The sequence below is a fragment of the Lachnellula hyalina genome, assembly GCF_007821495.1.
Source record: "Lachnellula hyalina strain CBS 185.66 chromosome Unknown contig00238, whole genome shotgun sequence".
In the NCBI taxonomy this organism is placed as follows: Eukaryota; Fungi; Ascomycota; class Leotiomycetes; order Helotiales; family Lachnaceae; genus Lachnellula; species Lachnellula hyalina.
Genome location: NW_022157352.1, coordinates 12,836 through 36,624, shown reverse-complemented (window position 1 = coordinate 36,624; position 23,789 = coordinate 12,836). Strand labels below are relative to the sequence as shown.

At 48.8% G+C, this 23,789-nt stretch overlaps 6 protein-coding genes across 6 annotated transcripts; 3 read left to right on the top strand and 3 right to left on the bottom strand.

The window, feature by feature from the left end:
• Positions 1-4,232: 4,232 nt before the first annotated feature.
• CHI1 (Chitinase) lies at positions 4,233-5,556 on the bottom strand (the record flags this gene model as incomplete). Its single annotated transcript, XM_031153809.1, has 4 exons — positions 4,233-5,027; positions 5,081-5,264; positions 5,312-5,410; positions 5,462-5,556. Coding segments are annotated over 4 exons (1,173 nt in total), but the record flags the coding sequence as incomplete, so codon positions are not given.
• A 2,797-nt stretch (positions 5,557-8,353) lies between these two features.
• GPI16 (GPI transamidase component) lies at positions 8,354-10,211 on the bottom strand (the record flags this gene model as incomplete). Its single annotated transcript, XM_031153808.1, has 3 exons — positions 8,354-9,336; positions 9,383-9,786; positions 9,835-10,211. Coding segments are annotated over 3 exons (1,764 nt in total), but the record flags the coding sequence as incomplete, so codon positions are not given.
• Positions 10,212-10,385: 174 nt separating this feature from the next.
• usp106 (U1 snRNP-associated protein) lies at positions 10,386-11,451 on the top strand (the record flags this gene model as incomplete). The annotated part of the gene is made up of 2 exons (XM_031153807.1): positions 10,386-10,413; positions 10,529-11,451. The coding sequence occupies 2 exons, from the start codon at positions 10,386-10,388 to the stop codon at positions 11,449-11,451; spliced, it is 951 nt and encodes a 316-aa protein (XP_031001501.1).
• Positions 11,452-17,984: 6,533 nt separating this feature from the next.
• LHYA1_G008889 (uncharacterized protein) lies at positions 17,985-19,070 on the top strand (the record flags this gene model as incomplete). Its single annotated transcript, XM_031153806.1, has 1 exon — positions 17,985-19,070. The coding sequence occupies one exon, from the start codon at positions 17,985-17,987 to the stop codon at positions 19,068-19,070; it is 1,086 nt and encodes a 361-aa protein (XP_031001495.1).
• Positions 19,071-19,375: 305 nt separating this feature from the next.
• Positions 19,376-22,001, bottom strand: bye1 (Transcription factor; the record flags this gene model as incomplete). The annotated part of the gene is made up of 3 exons (XM_031153805.1): positions 19,376-21,208; positions 21,261-21,880; positions 21,995-22,001. The coding sequence occupies 3 exons, from the start codon at positions 21,999-22,001 to the stop codon at positions 19,376-19,378; spliced, it is 2,460 nt and encodes an 819-aa protein (XP_031001494.1).
• Positions 22,002-22,692: 691 nt separating this feature from the next.
• On the top strand, positions 22,693-23,529 carry znf830 (Zinc finger protein; the record flags this gene model as incomplete). Its single annotated transcript, XM_031153804.1, has 1 exon — positions 22,693-23,529. One exon carries the CDS (start codon positions 22,693-22,695, stop codon positions 23,527-23,529), a length of 837 nt encoding a protein of 278 aa, XP_031001498.1.
• Between the last annotated feature and the right edge of the window lie 260 nt (positions 23,530-23,789).

Below are 23,789 nucleotides of genomic sequence, written 5' to 3'. Positions count from 1 at the left end.
CATCTTTTTCTGGGTGCATGCAGCCAATGAAAAGATGTGCAGGAGCCAGTTTCCTGCCTGCTTCGACCTGCCTCGCGCGCTCCTGGACAAAGCCGCGAAACGGAGCGAGACCAGTGCCAGCACAAATCATAATGACCGGAGTATTTTCAATATCAGCCGGAGGATGGAATAGTCCATGACTAGGTTTGACGGCCACGTGGATATGGTCACCTTCTTCAACAGCTGACAGGTAGTTGGATGCTACACCCAAGAAACGCTTTGATCCAGCTGCTTTTGATGGAGTGTCGAGGACTGACCATGTGATTGTGGCAATAGCTGGATCAGAGAGGGGCGAGGATGAGATTGAATACTGGCGAATACGCATCGGTGGTAGCATGGCCAAAAATTCGCCCAGTGGTAGGGCTGCTGATGGGTATTCTTCTAGCAGATCCAAAGGAGATCGCCGCTTAAGCGTAATCTCGGTATCAAAATCATCCCCGGCAAGTGCTAGGATCTTTGCCTTTACTCCTTCTTCTGCGCACCTAGCAGCGATTCTCATGACGTTCTACAATCATTAGTATCAAATCTAAATCTTCAGTTGGAGTACATACCTTTCGAGTGGCAGGCTGGCTCAATTCTACATAAGCCCCCAAAACATCCATCGCCGAGATAGGATGACCTGTTGGAAGAGTTGTATTGGTCCCCGGTTTGATTGTGAGCGTTGCATCCCAAGGAAGATTTGCCCACTTAAGGACTCTTCGAATATTCTTCTGGTTGTTCATCGGAAGAACAGCAAGATAATCGCCAACCTTGTAAGACATTCCAGTGGGAAGCGTCAAAACGATATGGCGCTTCTCGGGTTCACCTTTAGCAGTCAAAAGCTCATTGCTGACAACAATGGCCTCCTTGACATCTTGACGAAGTCTGGTACGTCTCGAGTCTGTATCAATTGTAATACCAATGCCAGACTCGGCTTCAGAGTCCGCCTTTCCTCCAAGGCCTGCCCAAAGCTTATCGTCCTGCCACTTGTCAAAGTCGTTAAAAACGTCACCAGCACCAACATCGCCAAGGCCAATATCTGCAATTCTAATAGCCCCACGCTCCTCAAAGGTATTCAAGCTTCTTTCCCTCAAGGTTCTCAAGCCATTGAATGAAATGAGCAGCGTTATCAGGAGGTTGACCCTCGTACGAGGAGCAAACCAATACCACAGGCTGATCTTTAGGCACCTTGTCCACTGCTGAATCGAGCGACTCTACATCCGCATGATATCCATAGCCTGAAGCAGTTCTAGCAAGACTTTGCGCCAGAGCCTCGCAAGTTCCCGAATTCGAACCGTACAAGATCGTCATAGGCCTCTTCGACAACCCGTTTGAAACAGATTTAGCACGATCCTCTCCCGCAACTTTTGTTTCCGGGGGTGTGTTGGAATAGAGCATTTGCTCCAAATGAATGAGGTCTATATGATCCCGCAATGTAGCGTGCATGAAAAAGTCCTTGGGCTTAAGCGTAAGAGTTTGCTTGATTTTCAGTTCGTAGCTTGGATCATCAAAGCGAAAGTTGAAGTTTTGCAGAAGCAATGATGTGATGAGGATAACTTCTTGCCATGCAAAAGGTCTCCCAATACATCCTCGCATACCGTTCCCAAAAGGTTTCCAGCTGTTTGGTGGCAATTTACTGAAAGGTTCATCAAGCATTCTTTCAGGTTTAAACTCCTCGGCATCCGTCCCATAAACTGTCTCAAAGATTTAGCATAGTAAAGCTACCAATTTAGAGAGCAAGGAGCCCGGAAGTTGTCTTAGAAGCCGGCACATAGGCTAAAACATCTCCCCGGGCTCCTTCCCAAAGTTTTAGCAAATTTGTACGAATAAACTTACCAAGAGGGTCACGATGAAGCTTGTGTAAAATCGCGACAACGGGCTGACCCTTGACAACTTTATACTTCCCACCACCTAGGAACATCACATCTTCGGTCGAGTCAGGTCGAATTTGAAGGGTGTTCACAGGAGCAGTTGAAAACAATCGTAGAGTTTCTCTCATACATCCTTCGAGATAGGGAAGCTTCGACATATGGTCAACGGTGATGGGGCCTCTGCCGATAACCTCATCGATCTCCTTTTGCGCTTTTTGATAAGCTGCTGGGTTCTTGATAAGATGGTAAAACAGGAAAGATAACATCCCACTGGTTGTCTCATGACCTGTGATGTATTAGCATTTATTTTTCAGCAGCTGTAGCCAATATTCTACGCCAACCAATTCCACAAAGGTCGGCTCGTATCCCAACTACAGCTCTTATTCCTCCATAGAAGCAGGATCTCTTACCTGCAATAAGAAAAGTAATCATATTATTAATGATACTCTCGTCCGTCAACCCCTCTCCAGTCTTCGGGTCCTTGCCTTTAAGCATTGCATTCAACAGGTCATTCTTTTCAACTGGATGTGCCCTACGCTCAGCTGCCAAATCGCCGGCAATGCCCCTCAACGTCGCAATATCGTCATCGTATTTCTTCTGAACAGATCCCATAAAGTAAGTTGCCAACCCGGGTCTAACAGCTCTCGCACCCGACTCGGCCAGCACGCCAAGCATAGCATCCACAAATCGATGTGGAGATTCGTGGTAGAAACTGTTGAACCGTGTGCCCATAGCACACAAGGCAATGGAATCCAGAGTCAGGCTTGTAAAATCCGCCGTAACGTTAATCTTCTCCTTGGGTCCAAATCGCGCCCATTTCACGACCATCTGGGTAGCAATATCCCAGCATCTCGTCAAACATGCTCCGGATAGAGAGCGGACCAAATGCTGTCTTGCATTAGCATGCGCCAGTATCAATGCTCCGCATCGGCCTACCTGGCATCAGAACTCTGTGTGCAATGTCCCAGTTGTGTTCTCCTAGGTGTGCAGTGAACAAGCCATCGCCAACTCCATTCCTGATCTGTTCCAAGCCCCCAGAAACCAGTTTCGTAAACCGCTTCTCGTCGTAAATTTCGTTCATGAGGGAGTGGGTGGAGAGGTAGAGCTTCTCAACGCCGCCGAGATTGAGTTTGAATATTTCGCCTGAGAAGTTAGCAGACATCTGTCTGTACGAGGGAGAGGATAATGGGATTACCATAGGTATCTGCCAGTCTATTAAGACTCTCCGAGGAATTGATAGGATCCAGGTCGTAAGCATTACCCAGAATTGGGAGAGCTGGCGGGCCTGGAATCGGCTGCGACATGTTGAAGATGGATGAGAAGAACCAGTTAAGAAGTACAGTAGAGGAAATAGATGGGAAGAAAGGCAACGAGGGACTACCTTGGATGCCTATATATGAAAAAGTAAAGTCTGGACGGGTTTTGGTAAATGGAACGAGCGATGCAGCAGGACTGTAGATCAGATATAAACTTCCCTGTATAATAGCGATAGTACGAAACAAGTACTAAGGTAGGTATGTACTCTACTCGACGGCCATGACGAGCACAAGCACACTCGTACGCCGAGAAGATCAATCGGTAATGCTATACTCCGTACTACTACTACTCCTCCTACCTTAGTACTCGCTCGAGACTGATCGGTGGGAGCTTGGCGGATAGGATGAACGGTTAGACTGGTGTACTGTACCAAGTAAATACGGAGACAGCAAGAAGCTCATGGACATGGAAGGGGAGGAGAGAAGTCCAGCTCGGCATTTAAGCTATCCCAGCCCATCCCAGCAGCCCCTGCCCTGCTCAGTCAGACGGCAGGCTCGCAGCGGACCGTAGCCGGTAAGTAGTCGTAGGGTAGGGTAGTCGTAAAGGTCGGTACTTATGAGGGCCGGCACTGTAGTCCAATCACACCCCTTTAAATGGTCAACAGGTACAACATAGCACACCCTACCGAGTAAAGGACCGACTTACTCACTCCCATAAACATTTAAACCCCACCGCCCCTCACCACCAATTCCGTGCCGAGGCATCTAGGAGAGATGAACTTTCAAGAACCACCCCACCCCACCTCACCTCACTCACCTCTCCTTTCCAATACAAGTTCAAGTATTGCATAATTCTTCGTCATAGCTTATGTGCATATATCTGATGAAACCAACAACTCCATCCCAGGTATATGCAAAACAATATCCCGAAAGTATAGTATATACAAGAAGAAGAAAAAACCTCCTCGATCCGAATCACCCGAACCACAGATGACTAACTCCTGAGCCAAGCTTGCAACCTACTGCCCTGCCCTGCCCTGCCCTGCCCACTTCCACCCAGTCCTCACGAAGCACGGCATGCACTCACTCACGCCATCCCAGCAACCATATTTGCATACTGACTCTCTGGATAACTCAAGCAATTCTCTACCTGCTCCAATGCCCCAAACGTCCCAGCAATCGTCGAGATCAAACTATCACTCCCAGTCTTATCCGCACTCGTCTCCCAATACATGGCCCCTCCCAACCCCTGACTCGCAATATACTGTGCCTTCACCGTGGCCTGCGCCGGGTCATCATAACTAATCAGCTCCTCCGCAGCCGCATCGTAACTATACGTCCCGCTCGCGACCGAATCATAGGTAACCGTCGCGCCCGCCTTTGGCAGCGCCTTGTAGTCCCAGACGCCGTTTTCCCAGCTCCCAGATCCAACACCCGTGAACGATTGCCCAATGCCAGCGGTGCCTTCGAAAGAACGGCCGTACAGCGGGACGCCGAGGACGAGTTTGGAGGCTGGCACGCCGTTGGCAATGTAGTCGGACACAGCCTGGGATGTGGAGAAGGGCGTGCTGTTGGGGTCCGCGGTGTTGGGGTAGATGTTGGCATCGTGGCCCGAATAGCTGGACCACGATCCCGCATAGTCGTATGCCATCAGGTGCCACGCATCGAGATACACATCCATCTGGGACATTTGCAACAGGTTGTAGTTATCCGGGCCGGCGGGACATGCTATCGTGATGAGGAATTGGTTGGACGGGGCGTACTGAGCTGAGTATGCATCGAGTGCAGAACGAACAGCCTGCAGGAGGAGGACGAAATTCGCGGCCTCGGTAGCGTCGGCGGGGTATTCCCAGTCAATGTCTATTCCGTCAAAGCCTAGGTCCTTTACAAACGCCACGGCCGTGGAAGCAAAGGTCGCGCGCGTAGCAGCAGTACTTGCCGCAGCGCAAAGTTAGTCGAATAAGTCCAGCCTCCAATGCTGAGTAAAGTCTTCATATTGCGGTTGGCTTTCTTGAGAAGATAAAGCTGCTTGATACAGCCGTAGACGTTGTTCCCAACATCATTCCAGGAATCGGTGCTATAATGCTTCTGTAAATCGGCATATGTGTCTGACAGAACCCTTTGCATTATTAGCCTCTCGTCTGACTTAAGATCGGAGTCTCTTACACTGTACCGTCTGATTGAAGATTGGCAAAGGCGTATATGACATGGGTCAACTCTGAGGCTGGAAGCTGTTGAGGCTGAAAGTCCCGGCCATAGATTGCCCTATATCTGTCAGTTATTATATCCAAGAAGCCAGACCAGAAAGCATCATACCAATTTACAAAGTATCCCGCATTCTTGTACCCACCACTAGGGGCAGCAGCAATTCCTTGTGATGCAAAACCACTTGACGAGTTCGAAGTTGGAGCAGCTATAGATGAAAGGAATAAAGCCGAAGCCGAAAGGAGTGAAATTAACACACGAGAAACCATCCTGAATAGTAACAAGAAAGTACAGAGAAAGAATAGATGAAACTGCCGATGCGGTATGTAAAAAGGAGTCGAACAACGATTCAATATATACACCTGAACCGCCGCCTCCCTCCCCCCTTCCCTCCCTCCGCTGACGACGCCTGAATCAGTCAGTCACCCATCCATACATACCAGCGAGTAACCCTCCCGTCCAGCAACTGCATACATAAACGTTACAATCACCATCCACCAGCCATACATCCAATCTCCGAACAAACACTAAATACCCATCTACCCCCCTCAGGACTCAGCAGGACGTGGGAGGATCCAGCACGCGGCGGGTACCATTTGTTCATCGTGCCAGCGAACCCGCAAAACGTAGCATGAGAACCCATCCATAGGGCAGAAGAGGCCCGGACAAAGGACCCCGAGTAATCTCTCTGACCTGCCTAAGGTAACTAACTACCTCTAGGAATGCCGTACATGAGCGCTGCTGCAATCGATCTGTCCAAGTGCGGAGGTCCTAGATAGAATAGATAGGCGATGCATAGCAGCCACGAGGTTACAGCTACACACATGTGACGGCCTTGACCTAGAAACTAGACTCAGGTACCGGGCCCTGCCCGGCTAATCAATATCCAGGTACGCCCTTGCCTTGCCTTACATGCCAATGCAAACAAGCACACAAGTAGCAGCATACCTACCTGCTAGCACGTAGTCAAATTAAACTTCAGCGCCTTGTTTGAACATGTCCAGCAAAGACAAGAGCTTGTCCTCGCTGCGACAATTGGCTAGGTGTTTGATTGTCAATTACCGTATCCGCTGGATCTAGCTTGTAGTTGTGTTTAGGGTAATATGCCGTCGTCCCCCCAGGCCCACCTTCCTAATCCGTCACGGGCCCTTGGTCCCACACAACTTTATCAAGACGACCTACCTTAACCACCGCAATGTGTAGGTATTTAGGTACCCAGGAGCGCCTCCTATTTCCCAGAAGAGCTACTTGAGGTAAGGTACGGTATACTCCATAATCTCCCTTACAGAGAGTAACGTTACCTAGCCCCCTAACCCTAACAGCACCGGACGAAGTTCCATAGGTATGAAAGGCATCTTTCATGAGTCTGGACCCCGAGGCGGCGATATGGTATTCCCAGGCAGGGAGATTGATAAGGAATGAACAAGAGTCTCGTGATCATCTTGTTATTTTCTCTCCCCCACTGCTTGGTTGATGATCAACTCACGAGGCTGATTTTCAAGCCACGCCTAGCGCATACATCTCTCATGACAGCTTCTGGTTTCAGTGTTGTGGGGTATTTTGTGCCGCCTGTCCTGTACTCAACAGCGAAAATGCAAGATGTCAGTTGTAAGCTGTAGCCAGCACCCATCCCAGACACAAGTCTTTCTGAAAATCCATTATTACTGCTCAATGACATGACAAGCGTCAGTAGGACAGACAGCACCAAACCTATTCCCGGCTAAATAGTCACCCGGCGCGAGAAAGCCATGTTCGATAAATAACTCCGAGATGAATTGACTTTACTTGAACATGTAAAGTCTTTCAAGTGCATCATAAATCTGGCATTTGCATTCCACCCAAGAAACCAGCTGAATCGAAAAGGTGGGCAACGCAGCCACGTGTCGTTCCCCACTACCTATAGGTACGCTAGGAAGTCCTGATCAAAGGGGTATTCACTCCCTTTATACGCTTACGGTCATTTCATGAAAACGAATAAATCGACAGCTCGCCCGATTTGATCTCCCTCATTACCCAACCCAACTTACATATCCCATCTCAAATTTCAATAGAGCTCTCGAAGTTCGGCGTCCCATCCCCGCGCAACGTTCATAGCAGTGCTTCTCAAGATCCAAGTACCGTCAGGACCGGACAAAGTGCAGATGCACCTTTGATCCGCAAATTAAACATGCCATTATAAACGACATTCGTCTGTCCCTTTTGAAAAGTAAGGCCTGCTTGCATATAAGTATAGCTTGAGAAATCCACAGGTAAAAGTTTAAAGTAGCATATACATATATCATCTAATATCAACAGTACACCAGAACGAGAGAAACCCTTCCCATAACGCACCCACGTTAATTCTACCCACTCAAGTTTTTCAGTCAAGGAGATACATGTACCATTAGCTTGTCATGTCGCAGCATAGGTACCATATACGGTAAACACGTACACGTACGCCCCCAGGTAGATTCTTCGGGGCGTTATATATATGCTAGTACTCAATAATGCTGCTACTGCTACTGCTACTGCCCAGTGCAACATTCCATGCAAGAAAATGATCACTAGCTTACCCAAGGCAACGTGGACCTAGACGTGCTTTTCAATCAGCCAGCCAAGACAAGTAACAACGAAAGTAGGTATGACCGCACCAGAAAATCTTGCACTTCGCTATACATATCAAGAAGTTTCCAAAATATATTTATTTCGTCATAGTATTTATTGTCCACCGAGTCGTCTTTCCCTCTCTATAAGTAAACATTATTAGTCTCAGACGAAAGGTTGAGGTAGGCATACGGCTCGAGTATGCAATACACTACACTGCACTTGCGCACAAGAGCAAGAACAAGAGCAAGAACAAGAGCAAGAACAAGAGCAACTTTTAATAAACGTTTAGGTGTAAAGAAAGCGCAGCATAATCCAGTCGACATATGAATTTTTAAGAATGTCCCATTCCCACTTGAGGCGATTTCACATGACAGCTGGACGATGAAACCCGTATCTATTATATACCAAATAAATCAATCACTCCTTCTTCTCTATCTTCTTCGCCTTCTTCTTCAAAATTCTTCTCAAAAACGCCGCAACTTTCACTCTCACTGATCTGAAATCCCACTGATCAGCTTCATCCACCGTCACAAACCTCCTTACCAATAGATTAAAAACAAACCCAAAAGATAACGCCATGACCGTGCTCGTAAGTATAATCACGTTATACGGCATACTGAAATCCGGAGTCGGAAGAGGTAATAGCAAACTCGTCGTCCGTATCGCCACATCTCCAATTGTTATGACGGCAGGCGCGATATCAAAACCGCGGTTCGCATCAGGTGGGTACTCCGTGTACCTCAAGATCGCTTTCTCAAAATCATAAGTGAGAACGACGGTCGAGTTGGCAGGGATGACGATCCGTACTTCAAGCTGTGTGCCTCGTTTTCGATCTAGAGCTGGACGGTAGTACATTTCTTTGATGATATCTTCGTCGAGACCGTTGATTTTAGCTCTCAATGTATGTAGATAGAGTTTCATGAACCAGGGTAAGGACTCCATGTAAACAAAATCCACAGCTTCGGTTGGGGAAGGATTTGTTAGGATAGCCTGGACTCCTCCACGTTCTTGTCCATATCCGATGAATGAGCGCTCCGCGTAGAGTAGTGGCTGTTCCAGGGGAGTCTTCTCGGAAATTTCTTGCTGAGGTAAGACAAGTTCGAAATCCTTGTCCGGGGCAATTTTGAAGCATCGGCTATACCCCGAGGCATCTTTGTATTCAAGGGCACCTTCGGAAGCATAGACGTGCCGAGCGTGTGGCACATTGACACATACAGGGTCGGCCCCGTCCTGGGCCAACGAACATGTTCCTTTCAGAGAGTGTCCAAATATCTGGGATAAGCTCCAGTCTTCCTCTTGTGATGCTGCATCAAGAGGGAAGCAGGTGTCACCTGAATGGTATGGTTTTGAGGTGTTGCATTTCAGTTCTTCTTCGGGAATAGGACGTGGGATTGGGTTATCTGAAAATCGTCAGCATCACTCATACATTTTATTGCTTGAAATTACCCCTTGGACGCTTGGATCTCTGAATATCCAAAACCATATCAATAGTCTGCGTGATTTGAAGCTGGCAATCATCGGACCCAGGCGTACATATAGGCCGCACATCAATTGACATACTCTGCCAGGATGCATCAAACAGCTTGTGCCCGTCCAACAAACTTGATATTCCCGCCTTTCCTTTGCACGGCAGCAATTTCAAAAAAGGGGTCAAGTTCTCCGTACATACAACCTCCCTCGGCAACGTCCCGTGGAGTAGGTGTAAATCCGAGAGTGTAGAGTTTGAATGATCTCCGGTCGGCTGGAATGACATGACCGGGCGTGTAGTTCTTGTAGAATCGATAAAGTTTAGTGAGGCACAGAAAAGGCCAGACAGAGCATTTGTTAATGTCAACCATCGTCCATCAGCCCTATAAACATCAGCTTCATTATCCATATCTTTCTCTGGTATATCTTACTCTTCATCTGTCTCTGCTTCAACCCAAGCCCATAATTCCACACCTGTGCCCCCTTCTCTCGCGCCTCCCCAAGGCCGTGCTCCCCAGCTCTCAGCATCCCATCTCCCCAAACTAAACCTCAGATGAAGCTCGCGGGTGTTTGCATGTTGTAAAATTTGGCCCAGGGATCTTGGAAAGTATCTGAAATTCTGCTGTTCGAAAGAGGCCAAGCTTGTATTGCTCTGAAAATTGAACGAGGCAAGCAGCAAGGAGGGGTGTAGAGGTCGGAGGAGTAGCTGCTCGTGATAGTCGGAAGTGGCGGATGAGTAGAGGGCCAAGCAGCCGACAGACAACAGTAAGGACAGTATTCTACGCATGGCAGCCAGCGCCAATTTGTGCTATTGAAATCTCATGGATGGGTTGGTGTTGTGTGGTTTTGAAAAGAGTCTACAGTAGCTGTATTGGTGGCATCTGAAGCCTTTCGACGCGGCTGAGAATTTCGTAGCCGCGTTTCAACCTCCAAAAAACCATCACCACCATCCTTTCTCACAACCACATCACAAACATAAATCATGGCCGCAGAACAAAGGAAGCTGCTTGGTATATATTCCCATAACATCCAACTATCCGCTCATGTCCATCCTTCGTATTGAAGCCGGCGCATTGCATCAATCCCCCTTCTATCACCAGCACAGCTAACATCTGCCCACCACAGAGCAGCTCATGGGCGCAGGAGCCTCGTCCCGATCCTCCCAACTATCCATCACGGACCCCAAAATCTGCCGGTCCTTCCTCGCTGGCACCTGTCCGCACGACCTCTTCACAAACACCAAACAAGACCTGGGCCCCTGCCCAAAAGTCCACTCCGAGCCCCTCAAGACAGAGTACGAGGCCGCGTCGCCATCAGAGAAGCAGAAATGGGGGTTCGAGTACGACTACATGCGCGACCTACAAAAATACATTGACGAATGCAATCGTCGAATTGACATTGCGCAGAGGAGGCTGGAGAAGACGCCCGATGAGATCAGACAGACCAATGCGCTGCTAAAGCAAATCTCGGACCTCTCGAAAAGCGTTGAGACAGGCTTGATGGAGATCCAGGTCTTAGGCGAACAATCTGAAGTATCACGGGCTTACGAAGAGTTTTTTCGCATTCGGACGGCGATGCAGAGCAAAGCGGACAAGGAGCGGGAATTGAAGGCGCTATCAGATACCAGTGGACCTAGCGGACATCAAAAGTTGCAGGTTTGCGATGTGTGTGGCGCGTATCTTAGTAGGCTTGATAATGACCGACGGTTGGCGGATCACTTTTATGGAAAGATGCATTTGGGCTATGCGCAGATGCGGAAGACTTACGAAGCGTTCCCTAAGGAGTTGAGGACAAGGAATAGACCGATGCAAGACGATGGGGAGAATAGTCCGGGACCCAGAGGTGGGTATGATGGTGGTTACAATGATGGCGGCTTTGGAGGTCGAGGGTTTGGTGGAAGAGGAGGTGGCAGAGGGGGGTGGATTCAGGGGAAGAGGGAGAGGTTTCCGAGGAGGATGGTAATCAAAAGTCTGGCGTTTGTGCAAATATCGAGAGGGGGCGTTCAGGTGCGATTTCATGTACATCTATTGATCATCGAATCCTTTTGACCCTTTGCAGTTACTCGCAATATCTCATACTCAAACGGCCCATTCAGCTCATACCGTGGCAGGGTCTCAGGTCAACAGCTTCCAGTCCCAAGTACATGATGCGCTCAGTCCAATCTGTCTGTCATCTCCTTGCGCTTCTTTTTGTACAGCACATACAGAGCTCACACTCATCTAGATATTTCGTCGTGCCGAGAAGCTAGATCCTTCCAAGTCGCCACCACATTCATTCCATTCCCGTCCCCTACGGAGAACTTCACAGGGTGAGCATAGGTTTCCGGCTCTCTTAGAGAGGCTCAACATTTACCTCGATGGGAGCCCAAATAGGTGTCGTACAGCTGCCACAGCTTCTTGTCTCTATCTGACTCGCCCTATCCGCGGCTAAACCACTTTGCTTCCTCGATGTTATGAGAAAACAGTCAGTCTAATACGAGAACAGACATCGGAAGCTTTCTCTCCCGTCAGTTCATCTGATATTTTCATTGACAAGTAGGTACGTACTTGAGATAAGGGGGTCCAGCTTTTATAACAGCTAGCGCAACGCAACCCCTCAATATGTTTAGCGAGCCAGCTAGCGCTATAACTTAGCCCTAAGAGCCTGGAAAGTGACCGAGAATGAAGCCCCCTATTTCCAACCCAATTTTCCATCTCAATAGTCCAAGCTCAGCTTATAACCTGTATGATCCTTATGCTGTGTTCTGTTATAGCTAGAAGTACCTAGCAAGAGAAGAGAAGAGTTACCTACATTAACCCCGAGTGAACATGAAGGCGTTATCGTTATAGTAAAAAAGAAACGAGCGAGACATGCTTCTGCAAGCATTCAACGGATTCTAAACTAGCTAATTGACTATCTCGCTTGCGCGCAGCAGGGCAGGTTATTCTTGCATGTGTAAGTAGATACCTAGGTACATAAGGTACCTTACGAACATCGGCCGTAAGTAGAGGGGCAGAAGCGAGACACGTGATGGATATTTTCATACCTATACCTTAGGATGAGGTACCTACGGAGGTAAAGCAATCAATCACGGGCGAAGAGTAGCTTGCATAGTGGCACGAAGAAGAAGTCTTGGTATATGTCGATTGCAATGCAATTCAATTCAATGGATCATCATATCAACTCATCCACCCCCGATTCATCTAGCCATCAAAGCTTTAGCAATTTGCCCTCCCCCTCCCACACAACCCAGCCCCAAAGGAATTTTACAGGAAACTTTATAGCAAACAACCTCCTATGTACCCTTCTCCTTCATCGCGAAGCCGCTTACTTCTTGTGGACGGGGCACTCGGCGCAGCCGCAGGAAGCACCGCAAGAGCCTATTCGATCGGATGTGATGTTAGCAGGCCATTCATTCAGATTCTACCCCTCCAAAGCAATAGCAATAGCAATAGCAATAGCGGGGTGTGGTAAATCATGCGAGTTGGGAGATATCTTACAATCAGCTCCGCACATGTTGACTGGAGATTCGGTAGCGAAAGACATGGTAGGTTGGTATTGGAGATGGATTTGATTTGGATTGGATTTGATTGATTTGGTTTGGTTTGATTTGGTATGGTATGTAAGGTAGTAGATTGTTTGAGGTGAGACGAAGAGGGGAGGGAGGAGGAGAGGAGGGGTTATATGGACTGTCTGGACTGCACGGGACTCGACTCGGGATCCGACGTGGCAGTGTGGAGTACTCCGTAGTAGCACACCCTTTCAATGCCTCGCATTAGCGCGAATCATACGTCTTTGTTCCGCACTTTCAATTGGCTGCCACGTGCTCGAGCTGTTTCATATCGGGCTGGTCTGTCACGGGTACTGGATGCTCATTGGTGCATCGGGTTGCCAGGAGGCATCGCCCCGCTTCTCTCTCCTCACAAGAGTGGGGGGTGGTGAGTAGGCGAGGCGAGCCGCTAGGTACACGTCGGTCGGCACTTGGTTAGATAGTACGGTGTATACCCTACCCTACCTATAGGTACTTGTACGGAGTATAGAAACACTAGCTTGAGAGATAAGAGATAGGTATGAAACTTGGTGTCAGAGAGAACTCAACTCATTAATGACTTATAAGTAAATATAGATTTAACTATATATGTATATCTCCTCGGAATCAATCTAGAAAGCAAAAACAAAAAAACCCAGAAAGAGGAAAAAAGCAGCCGTTGTAGAAATGCCATTTCCAACCTAGTAATCGTCTTCGACATAGGTCTCTTCAACATAAGTGTCATCCTCAACATAGGTATCGTTCTCAACATATGTATCCGTTTCAACATACGTATCAGTTTCTACATAACTTTCTTGGACAAACGTATCATTCTCAACTAGAAAACCGTTAGCAAATAGCCTCTCAAGGAGTAGCCAGCTAGCATAAATACTTACCATATACGTTATCCTGTACAACACTAGGCTGTTCAACAATAACCGTCTCTTGCACCACAGTCGGGGGCGCATAATAGCCTCCACCTCCACCTCCGTACCCATTAACATAACCACCTCCACTTGAATAACTCTGGCTATGATGTTGCTTATGACCGGGTTTATGTTCATTCCATTCGTGATTCAACACTGCACCCCCTATAAGTCCAGCACCTGCACCGAGAAGACCACCCCCAAGTGCACCCATTCCGGCTTTGGCAGGTTTGCCGGTAGCAGGAGCAGGAGCAGACGCCAGTGGATTGCTCGCACCGCCAAGTTTACCTAGCATTCCCATGAGTCCTTTTTGTGCTGGAGGAGGAGCTGTCTGAGGAGGAGCTGTCTGAGGCGGGGCAGGCTGTGCAGGTTGACCATACTGGGTTGGTGGATGGTATATCTGAGGTTGGTATGAGGTAGGTGGTTGGTATTGGGCATATTGGGTTTGCGGTGCTGGGTATGGGCTATGCTGGGGTGGCTGCCCGTAAGGAGCTTGACTGTATGGTTGTGGCGAGTATTGATTATGTGGAGGTTGCTGGTATCCGGCATTTGGAGCAGGTTGATACTGAGGATACCCGACTGGCTGACCTGGATAAGGAGACGACACATCTCGGTTATGGGCGGGGCTTATGCCCGATGGAGGCGGGGATTGAGGATGGTTTGTAGGAGCCGCGGCGTAGCTAGGTTGGGTGGGAGCGGTAGTAGGAACAGCTCCATGAGAAGACGCTGCTGGAGGGGACGGTACTCCATAAGGACTTTGAGTTGGTGCGGGTGCAGGAACAGCCGAATAGTAGGTTTGAGAAGCTGCAGCGGATGATGGTGGACTCTGAGTTGCAGGTGCTGGAAGAACCGAATAATAGCTTTGAGACACAGGGGCAAAAGCTGGAGGACCTTGAGCATTTGGGGAGGGGGTCGGATTATACAGTGGGGTTGACCCTTGCGGAGCTTGAGGAGACAAAGGTTGTGGGTATGGTTGATACGTGGGCTGCGTTTGAGACCCGTAGATTGCCTGTGGATTCTGGGCAACGGGATTTGGAGTAGAGGGATTGTAAGATGCGGGAGATGGTTGGGATGGATTGTAAGACGCGGATGAAGGTTGGGGTGCCGCTGAAGAATATGCCCCTTGTGATACGCCAGGTCCAGATGTAGGTGGAGGGCTTTGGGTAACAGGATTCGGCGGATACTGAGTCTGCGAGGAGGGAGCAGGCTGTTGTGTAGGCCGACCATAGGTGTTATCGGAAAGAGATATGCTAGACATTGCATTTTGCAAATCTACAGCATCTACATTCTTCTCAGCTGGGGCCACATATCCGGGAGGGGGTCCCGGGGGGGCGGGCTTTTTTGATTCGGGTTTGTAGACTGGTTGGGTTGGTAGTTCCCAGACAGATGCTTCGGTGTAGATGTTTTCGTAGAACCTGATCAACGTTAGTACGATAACGAGGGCATCAGTAATCGAGACTTGCCATGCATTGTATTCCGAATTCCAGTGAGCCTTCCATCCTTCCGGTAAGCTAGGTGGGGGAGGTCCAGAAGGTGGCAGCACCATTTTGTCGACTTCGTTACAGCGAAATCTTTACAGTACTAGACTTCTCGACAACTGCGCGGGGAAAGCCAAGCAATTAAAGGCATATAACCGTTGGGGAACAAAGCTTGACCAAAAGCTTGTCATAATGCTTGATTCTTAAAAAAGAACTCTGGACCCAGGGCTGAAGTTCAGCTGAAAATCCATCTTCCGACAAAACCTATCAGGAGCTTTGGTTTGTGCCACAAAGCGCCATATTAGCCAGCTGAAATTGCCATCAACCTCGCCAAGTAGATGGATCTGTATACAAATTTCAATGCCATCAAGAAAAGCTTGGAGGGGATTCAGTATAAGCTGGCAAGAGGAAAACATATTTGAATAGAATTCTCACTCCGATTTCGTATCTCTTCGAAGATAATTACCTGGGTGAAAGACGTGCCCCGGGTTTAAATTGCAATGCAATGTTCAGCTGAGGCGGCTGAGCTAAGTCTAACTTCACAAGCAGTATCTAATTAAAATCAGTTAGTCATGGACATATCTCAGTCGGAATGGCCTTACAAAGAAGGACAGACCCTTACAGGTACTACCGCATGCTAGTCTGGAACGTCTTTTGACTAACGGATGTATCAAGAAAGTTGATCCCACTACTTCTTTTAAACCCTCGAGTTTACGATTCATTAACAACGAAATTCTTGCATGGCGATGGTGATGGCGATGCGATTCGACCAAGACCATGGCGGAATATATTCCACGGAAAGTCCATGGAACTGGAGGACTCAGCTTACGATCATTGATTCCTAGCAGGTATAAGCTAAAGGCAACGAGCAAAACCTTCAAATCCCGCCGCATCCAGTATATTTCATCATGTCGTCCAAGATGACATTGATAACCCTATGGTGGCAAAATGATGGGACCAAACCTGACCAATTCGCCGAGCACTATGAGCGTAGTCACCCGTTTATTTCGATACCTGGATCACCACCAATCTACGAACATATCTACCCTGTCGCCGGCAGTGCGATCACTCTCGCGAACCAGCCCAGAGAAGGAATATTCCCTTTCGACAGTTTGTCTGCGGTTACTTTTAACGCTCATTCGGATTTCGAGACAAGGACGAACAGTCTCGCCGAGGAACTGAAACGGAGAACATCAGAAATAGATGAAGAAGGTTTTACTCGGAAAGATCGTCTGGTGACATATGTTGCCGAGACAGAGAACAGCGAAGCATCGGATCATAAACAACTCTCTTCTTCGGCAGTAAGAATTTTGTTGATCAGCCGGCGACGTCCTGGCATTGAGTGGGCTCAGTTCAAGCTGGATTATGAGGCCGAGATTTCTGCGTCAGGGACTATGTTTGGCGAGCTTCGTCACAACCGTCACTATCTTCTTCCTGCGCACATTCTTAGCTACTCTGGCAGCGTGTGGGGTGAAGAGCCCAAGAGCGCGATGGATGTGGTGCAGGATATTACTTTCCACAATCAAGAGGCTGCGGAGCAGGGCTTCGAGAAATTACGAGCCGCAGCGTTAGAGTCAAAAGCTATCGACAAGACGGCAACGGTCATGTTCTACACTCGGCGGGTCTCGGGGAAGCCAAGCCCCTCATCTGAAACGTCTCATAGCCATGAGAAATCAAAGACAGCTGAGGAGACGGAGATGAATCAGATTCCTGGAGAAGATGATCCCTCTGCAAAGCCATGGGCCGTAATAGCCAAATTCGACCTCAATGAAGGGTGCGAGGCGGAATGGATGCAGCTCGTGGGAAAAGTGATAGATGCCATGAAGCATGAAAAGACGTTCATTAGTACATTCATGTGTGCACGTCCGAGCGAACAGGGTAAATTTATGCTTTTCGAAGTATGGAAAAGTCGTGACGAGTTCTTCACGACTCAGGTGAACCGGGAATATCGTCGTGCCCTGATGGAGCGATTGCCGGAACTGATTCGATCGCCCGTGGTTTTTGATGAGTGGACTGAAATTCGGGCAGACTTTTCAAACGCAATTCACGAGCGCCAATGATGAAGAGCAGGCTCATGAAAATGATTGTCTTGATTTGATGGGGCGAACAGGGGCAATGCCCTCAATATGGCATGCCGATTGAGACTTGAGCAGTTACTGGAAAGATTGAAAGGTACTTTAAATTTGAGATTAGACTGAAGCAGGATGATATTGCAAGATCGTTGTAGGTACACTTGATTACAAATAAGTTGTACGTTTTAACACACAAAAATCCAAGTCAAGAGAATCATGTCTTACACTTGTGAGACGCGGTTTAGTTCATGGATTCCAGGTTCCAGCTGTGAAGCATTACAACCAAAATGAGAAGTAGTATAAGGGAGTCATTGCCAACAGATGAGATGATGATGATACATCTCCATCCCGAGTCTAGACGCGGTCAGGGGACGTTGAACAACGTGATGCATAGATAACATTTCGTCTCGAGAACTCTAAACGTAATTATATCTGATGATAGGAGCGAGTGAAAGGGAAATTAAAAGTGTAGGAAGATCCGAAGAAATCCAAATTCGCGGCGAGATACTATATCGTGTATCACGTAAGCAGCATTTTTGATAATCTATCCTCCACCACCTGGCGGGGTCTTCACAACACAACCACCAACGACCATGGATGAATTCGCACAATCCAGAGAAGACGACGACCTCTTCGCCGACGAATTTGAGCCCGTCGCTGAATCCACTGAAATCGCACAACCCACTCCACCTACAAAAAACAAACACCAACCCCACCCCACCTCCAACAGCTCCCGCAAAGAATGGCAGACCAGCCCAGGAGAAACGTCCACGTGGCGGTGGACGAGGAACAAATGGTCTGAACCAGTCTCGATACGCGCCCCAGACCGAAAGTGCAGCACCAGCACCATCCCAAGATCTCTCTACCCCCGCCGAAGCACCCACCCTGCCTCCCAATCAATCCCCCGAATCAACACAAGCACCAGCACCAGCACGCACCCACGCTGTACGCGGCGACCGCTCCCTAACCGGCGGCACCCTCCCCAAGAAACTCACCGAAGAAGAGCTCACAGCCAAGCTAGCACAGATGGCGATCCTGAACGCGCAGAAATCGGAATCCCATCGCAAGTCCGAGGCTGACCAAGCCGCGTTCCAGCACCGCGAGAAAGAGCTGAAGGTGAAGAAAGAAGAGGAGCGCAAGAATAGCCGGCAGATGGAGATGGAGCGCGCGAAGAACCGCCAGAGGAAGATGCAGGCGCAGGGCGGCAGGGAGTGGGATAGTGAGAAGGTGGAGAGCGATATTGTGGATGGGAAGAGTAGGGGAAGAACGAGCGAGTATGTCAGAGGTGGGCATGGGGGTGTTGTTCGCGGACGGGGTGCGGGGTTGGCAGGGAGTCAGTTTGCGGATGAGGAGGTGTTGGGGGATGGGCCGTCGAGAGGGCGAGGTGGGTTTGAGAGAGGAGGACGAGGGCGTGGAAGGGGTGGTCGTGGTGGTAGGGGAGGTGGCCAGTCTGCTCCAGCAGTTGAGGATTTCCCTTCGTTGCCTACACCAAGCAAAGCTGAAGAGAAAGCCAAATCACCTTCGCCGAGCAAGGTAGAGGCAGGTGAAACGCTGACGCCGAGTAAAGAGGAAGATGTCAAGTCGCCTGCCGGTGAAAAGTCTGCTCATGATTGGGCCGAAGAGATGGCTACACCCGTGGAGGAAAAGAAGCAGGCCGAGTTTTTGGACAAGACGACTGTTTAGATATTATTTTGGGTGGCGTTTGGGGGACTCGTCTACGGACTTGAGCAATGGAAAATGCATCATTGAAACATATTTATACGATAGCGCGAAACTGGCAACTAAAAAATGAAAGTGAAGGCCAATTATCTCTACTCGGAAGCGTGAAATTCCTATGTACAATTGGCAGAATTAAAGAATGAAGAAACCAGTGGTACCATTTATCAGATGGCGTGGTTATATAATGGTATCGTAACCCACAAAATCCCGAGCACTAACGCCGCGAAACAAGTCCCTCCATTACGCATGAATCACGTTAACTTTTATGCCTAACCTCTCTGGCCCTGCTCCGTCATCCTCGAATCCAAAACCTGACTCAAATGGGTCAGATCCACCCTAGCCTTCTCATCTTTCTCCAGGATATCCGATATGATCTCCCATTCCACTTCTCTCATTTGATACGCCTGCGGCATCAAAAATGCAACTGTCGGTGCATTGATATGTTGACCCAGGATTCTGACTGCGTTAGCTTCGCCCTCCCGTTGCTTCTCTAGTCGTTGTTCTTCATGTTGGCGATAGTCTGTGTTGTTGTTGAACTGAGTAGATGGAGATGCGAATGACCCTTGCGGTGCAATGGGCGACATTGCTGGTGCCGCACCACTCATGGACATTTGGCGTTGTGGGTGGCCCATGATGGATGGGCTCTGGGCCTCGAAATTTTGCTGGGTCTCTGGCTGCACATCGGAGCGGATGACGAGCGTGACAAGAATCATAGGCTCGGGTCGCTCTTCTGGGATCTTGTGGCCTTCGAGGTTGATGACGAAGTCTGGGAGACTACCTGGGCTTGCTGGAACTGGTACCAGGTATGTATCACGGATATTCCCGACGCCTTTATTTGTGAGGACGCCGTACCTGTTCTTGCTGTGGAAGTAGTTGAACAAGTGTTGGTAGCCTAGCGAAGCAGTTTCTCCAGTTGGAGTTACGGCAACGATGACAATATCTGTAGGCTGGCTGTATCGAAGGCTGCAGAGATACTCGTTGGCCTTTTCTTGATCGATACGACCAGCTACCCTCAAATCCTTTTGAAGAATGTCATCCCATGGAGTTTTACTACTAAGATCTGCCCCACCAATGTGTTTTGCTACTGCTGGGAACTTCGCAATTGAATCCATCGTAACGGTTCCACGCCAAACAATTTCTGGATCTGAGTTGTACTCGGCTGGCGAGTATGGAGGAGACTCATTACCATCGTCATCTTGGAGAAGCTTGTCAATCTCGGGATCAACGCCTGGTCCATTGACTGGTGGAGCATTGTTAATTACCGATGGTCGACGAATATGCTGTGTGCCGACTGGTGATTGAACGCTCTTGACAACTCTGTTGATGTCTCTATTAATGTCAAAGGAGCTTTGGCCTGACGCCTTTCTTGTAGGGGGATGAGACTGCTTGGTTTCGACCGTGAGAGGTTGTCTCGGAACAACGTGACTTCGTATGTCGTCGTGGGATCGATGATCATCGATGTTCTCCGGCAGTTCAACTTCATCTCCTCCAGGCGAATTCTCTCTTGACCGGGATGCCATTTCAGCATTTGGGTCAAGCATGCTTCGTCGACGAGCTGTAGACATACGATCATCTGGCACAGCAAAATTGTCATCCTCCACAATCTCATCACCCTTGTGAGTTCTCCGAACACGTGGTCCATCGTTGTCGGTAATCATGATCGACTGTTTATCCGCCCGAGCCTTCATTTCTGCTGTCTCTGCCTTTAATTGTTTGCTAGCCATGTCATCCGAACTCATGACTGCTAGAGCACTAGGTGTAAGAGTCCTTGTGAGAAGGCCATTGCATAATTCTTGGTTCACCTTGATGTTGAAAGCAACAGAGCGAGCTTGCTTGACATATGTTGCTTTTGGGTGGGTGATAAAAACGGCGTTTTCGATTTCAATCGCAAGACGTTCCGCTTTTGCTTCGATGGTATCGTTCTCACCGAGGTAATACAGGCCAGCTTGGATGGCGGCGGGAATAGTGAGCTTTAAATTCTTGAGTATGAGACTCGCGCTCGACTGTCGGGAAGTTTCAAGGTCTATAATTCTCGCGGGCAGATCAGAGGGAGGAGACTTTTGACGAGGTTCAGAGACCTTGCGGATTTTTGTTTGGGGTTCCTGACGCGATGTTAGAATTGAGTGTAGAAATGTGGGAGCAATCTGAAGGTACCTTGGTTTCAGTATCATGAGACTCATCTCTAATCTTTCTCTTCGTGCTTCCGGATCTCGCCACGCTTCCCTTCTTCTCAGAGACAGGAACTGATGGAGACTTTGCCTTTCCATTGGTAGCATAACTGATCTCGGATAGATCACTTGCCCTCTTGGCTTGGGGTTTCTTGCTCTTCTTCTTATGGCCCGCCTTCTCGGCCTCCTCATCGGCGATTTCCTGTTCGACCTTTCGACGTCGTTCTTCCCACACCTTTCTACCTTTCTTCAAACCATCCAATAATTCTTTGTGCAGCGGGAAGGATGGGTCGTGTTTCTCGCACAAGTAATGTTCAGGAGCCTCGTCTCCGAAACGGCTGATACCAACGCAAATGTTATGTTGCCAGCATTCACACTCGTCGCATGCGATCCAAGGCTCCGTATCTTCATCGCTTGTCTCGATGGCACCGCAAACACATCGAATAATCTCAACTTCCTCATCGTCGTCTTTCTTGGCTGCCTTCTTTGACGACTTTTTAGTTATTTTCTTCTTGCCTGTTGTGGGTGTAGGCGAGGATTGATCCAGGAGATCGGAGGTTTTGGTATGCTGTCCTTTTGTCGCGCGAACGGATCTTCGAGGTTCGTCTGTAGTAGAATATTTGGTTAGCAGATGCCATGTAAAGGGATCGCCGGCGTCGCATCCCGCCAAAGGAGGCTCGACGCGTAGGCTCAATCATTGAAGATAGCGCGATTGCTTACCAGCCATGATGGATAGAATATACAACGCTCACGGTATGTGAGTGGGTCTGTTGTTGATATCGGTTTACAAGGGAGATGGGAATGCGAATACACCGGTGTCGAGTTGATTTCAAATAGATGCGATGCTGCTCTGCGCGGCGGGCGTTGCGCTTTCTAACGCGATCACTGATTGATAGGGCTCTACAGACTATGATGTTGAAAAGGAGACTGTAGAGACAAAGCTAATGAAGCTATCCCGAGAACAAAGTGCCCCGAATATTCCACCAAGCACAGAAATTGACGCGACCCAGCCAGTTCTCTTCCCCTCTAAGATGACGTGCGAGTTCAACTCTGACTCGGAGAGAGATGTGGTGTAATCCCCTAGGTGTGGTCGCAAGGTAGTAGTTGCCACCGTGATTGCAAGAGATGCGCGGATATATCCCTTGATGGCGATGTTGTCGAAAGGGAGTGTCTTGGTGTTGTGGTACTCGTCGGCCTTGGTCTGGTTGAAATCGAGAAATTTGGGTCATAGACGTCGGCTTGCGGGGATTCGCGAATGAGCTAACAGATAAGCTTAAACTGCATTCAGTATAGTCTTCCTTCTAAACGAGACGGAGCTTGAACCTCGGAATATCAGCATTTGAGCTTCATCATAATATCAACTCTATTGACAAATTACCAACAACACCTAAAAACCCCCTTACGAATCCACACTTCCAATGACAGATGTACGATCCCTCCTCAAGAATGAGCGAGCAGCTCGACGGATTCAGCACAAATACGCCTCCTACACTCCAACCGGAACTCTTCTCTGCGTAGTCTGCCACCTTCAGCTAAAGAGCGAATCACTATGGGAGGGTCATCTACGATCAGCGGGACATATCATGCGATTTCAGAAGCTGCAGGATAAGGAGCAACAGCAAACCCCGGAACCTGTTGCTGCCACGGAAAGCAACAAGAAGAAGCGGAAAGCAAGTGAGGATGGAGAAGAAACAATACGGAAACGGACAAAACCTGCAAATGGCCTCCCCGAGGATTTCTTCGACCCAGGAGCTGAACCCGAGCTACAACCTGCAAATGAGATACAGATCCCCTCTAGGCCAGCAACGCCTGCCAAAGCCACTCCCACCCCTCCGCAGCGACCTGTGGTAGAGGTCAACGAAGATGAATGGGCTGCCTTCGAAGCAGACATTGCAGCAGCGGAAATACCAGCAGCGGAAGACGCGATTATATCTGCGCCCGCGATGTCTGCTGCACAGCTAGCGGCACAGTCCATGGAGGAAACAAAGACACAGCGCAAAGAGAGACAAGAGGCGGAGCTAGAAGGTGATAAAGAGGATGCCGCTAGGAAAATGGAGGATCAGCTCGACGAGATGCAGGGATTGGAACAGAGGGTGAGGAAGATGCGAGAAAAGAGAGAGGCTTTGAGGGCGAAGGAGAGTATGGTGGAGTTGAAGGCTGTGGCAACGAAACCGCAGTTGTTGGACGAGGAAGAAAGCGAGGAATCGGACGAGGGCGAGGGCGACGATTTCGATGGGTTTATGATGAAGCGTTGATCTGCATTGAGAGTCTGCTTGGATTATTTCATCTTGTCAATTTATACCCCTCCAGCATCGGACATTGGAAGAACCTGAGGATTTGCAACCTCTACAATGCTTTGAGAGCTCCAGCCCCGCCAGAAAACGTGACCCACCTCTATCTTGAACGACATCTTGATCCCAACCCTATATACATAGGCTTTCGCCACAGAGCATTGTGACTCGTCATAAAATGCCTCTTTCTCGATTGTATGAAACTTGAGGAATGTACGGATGGA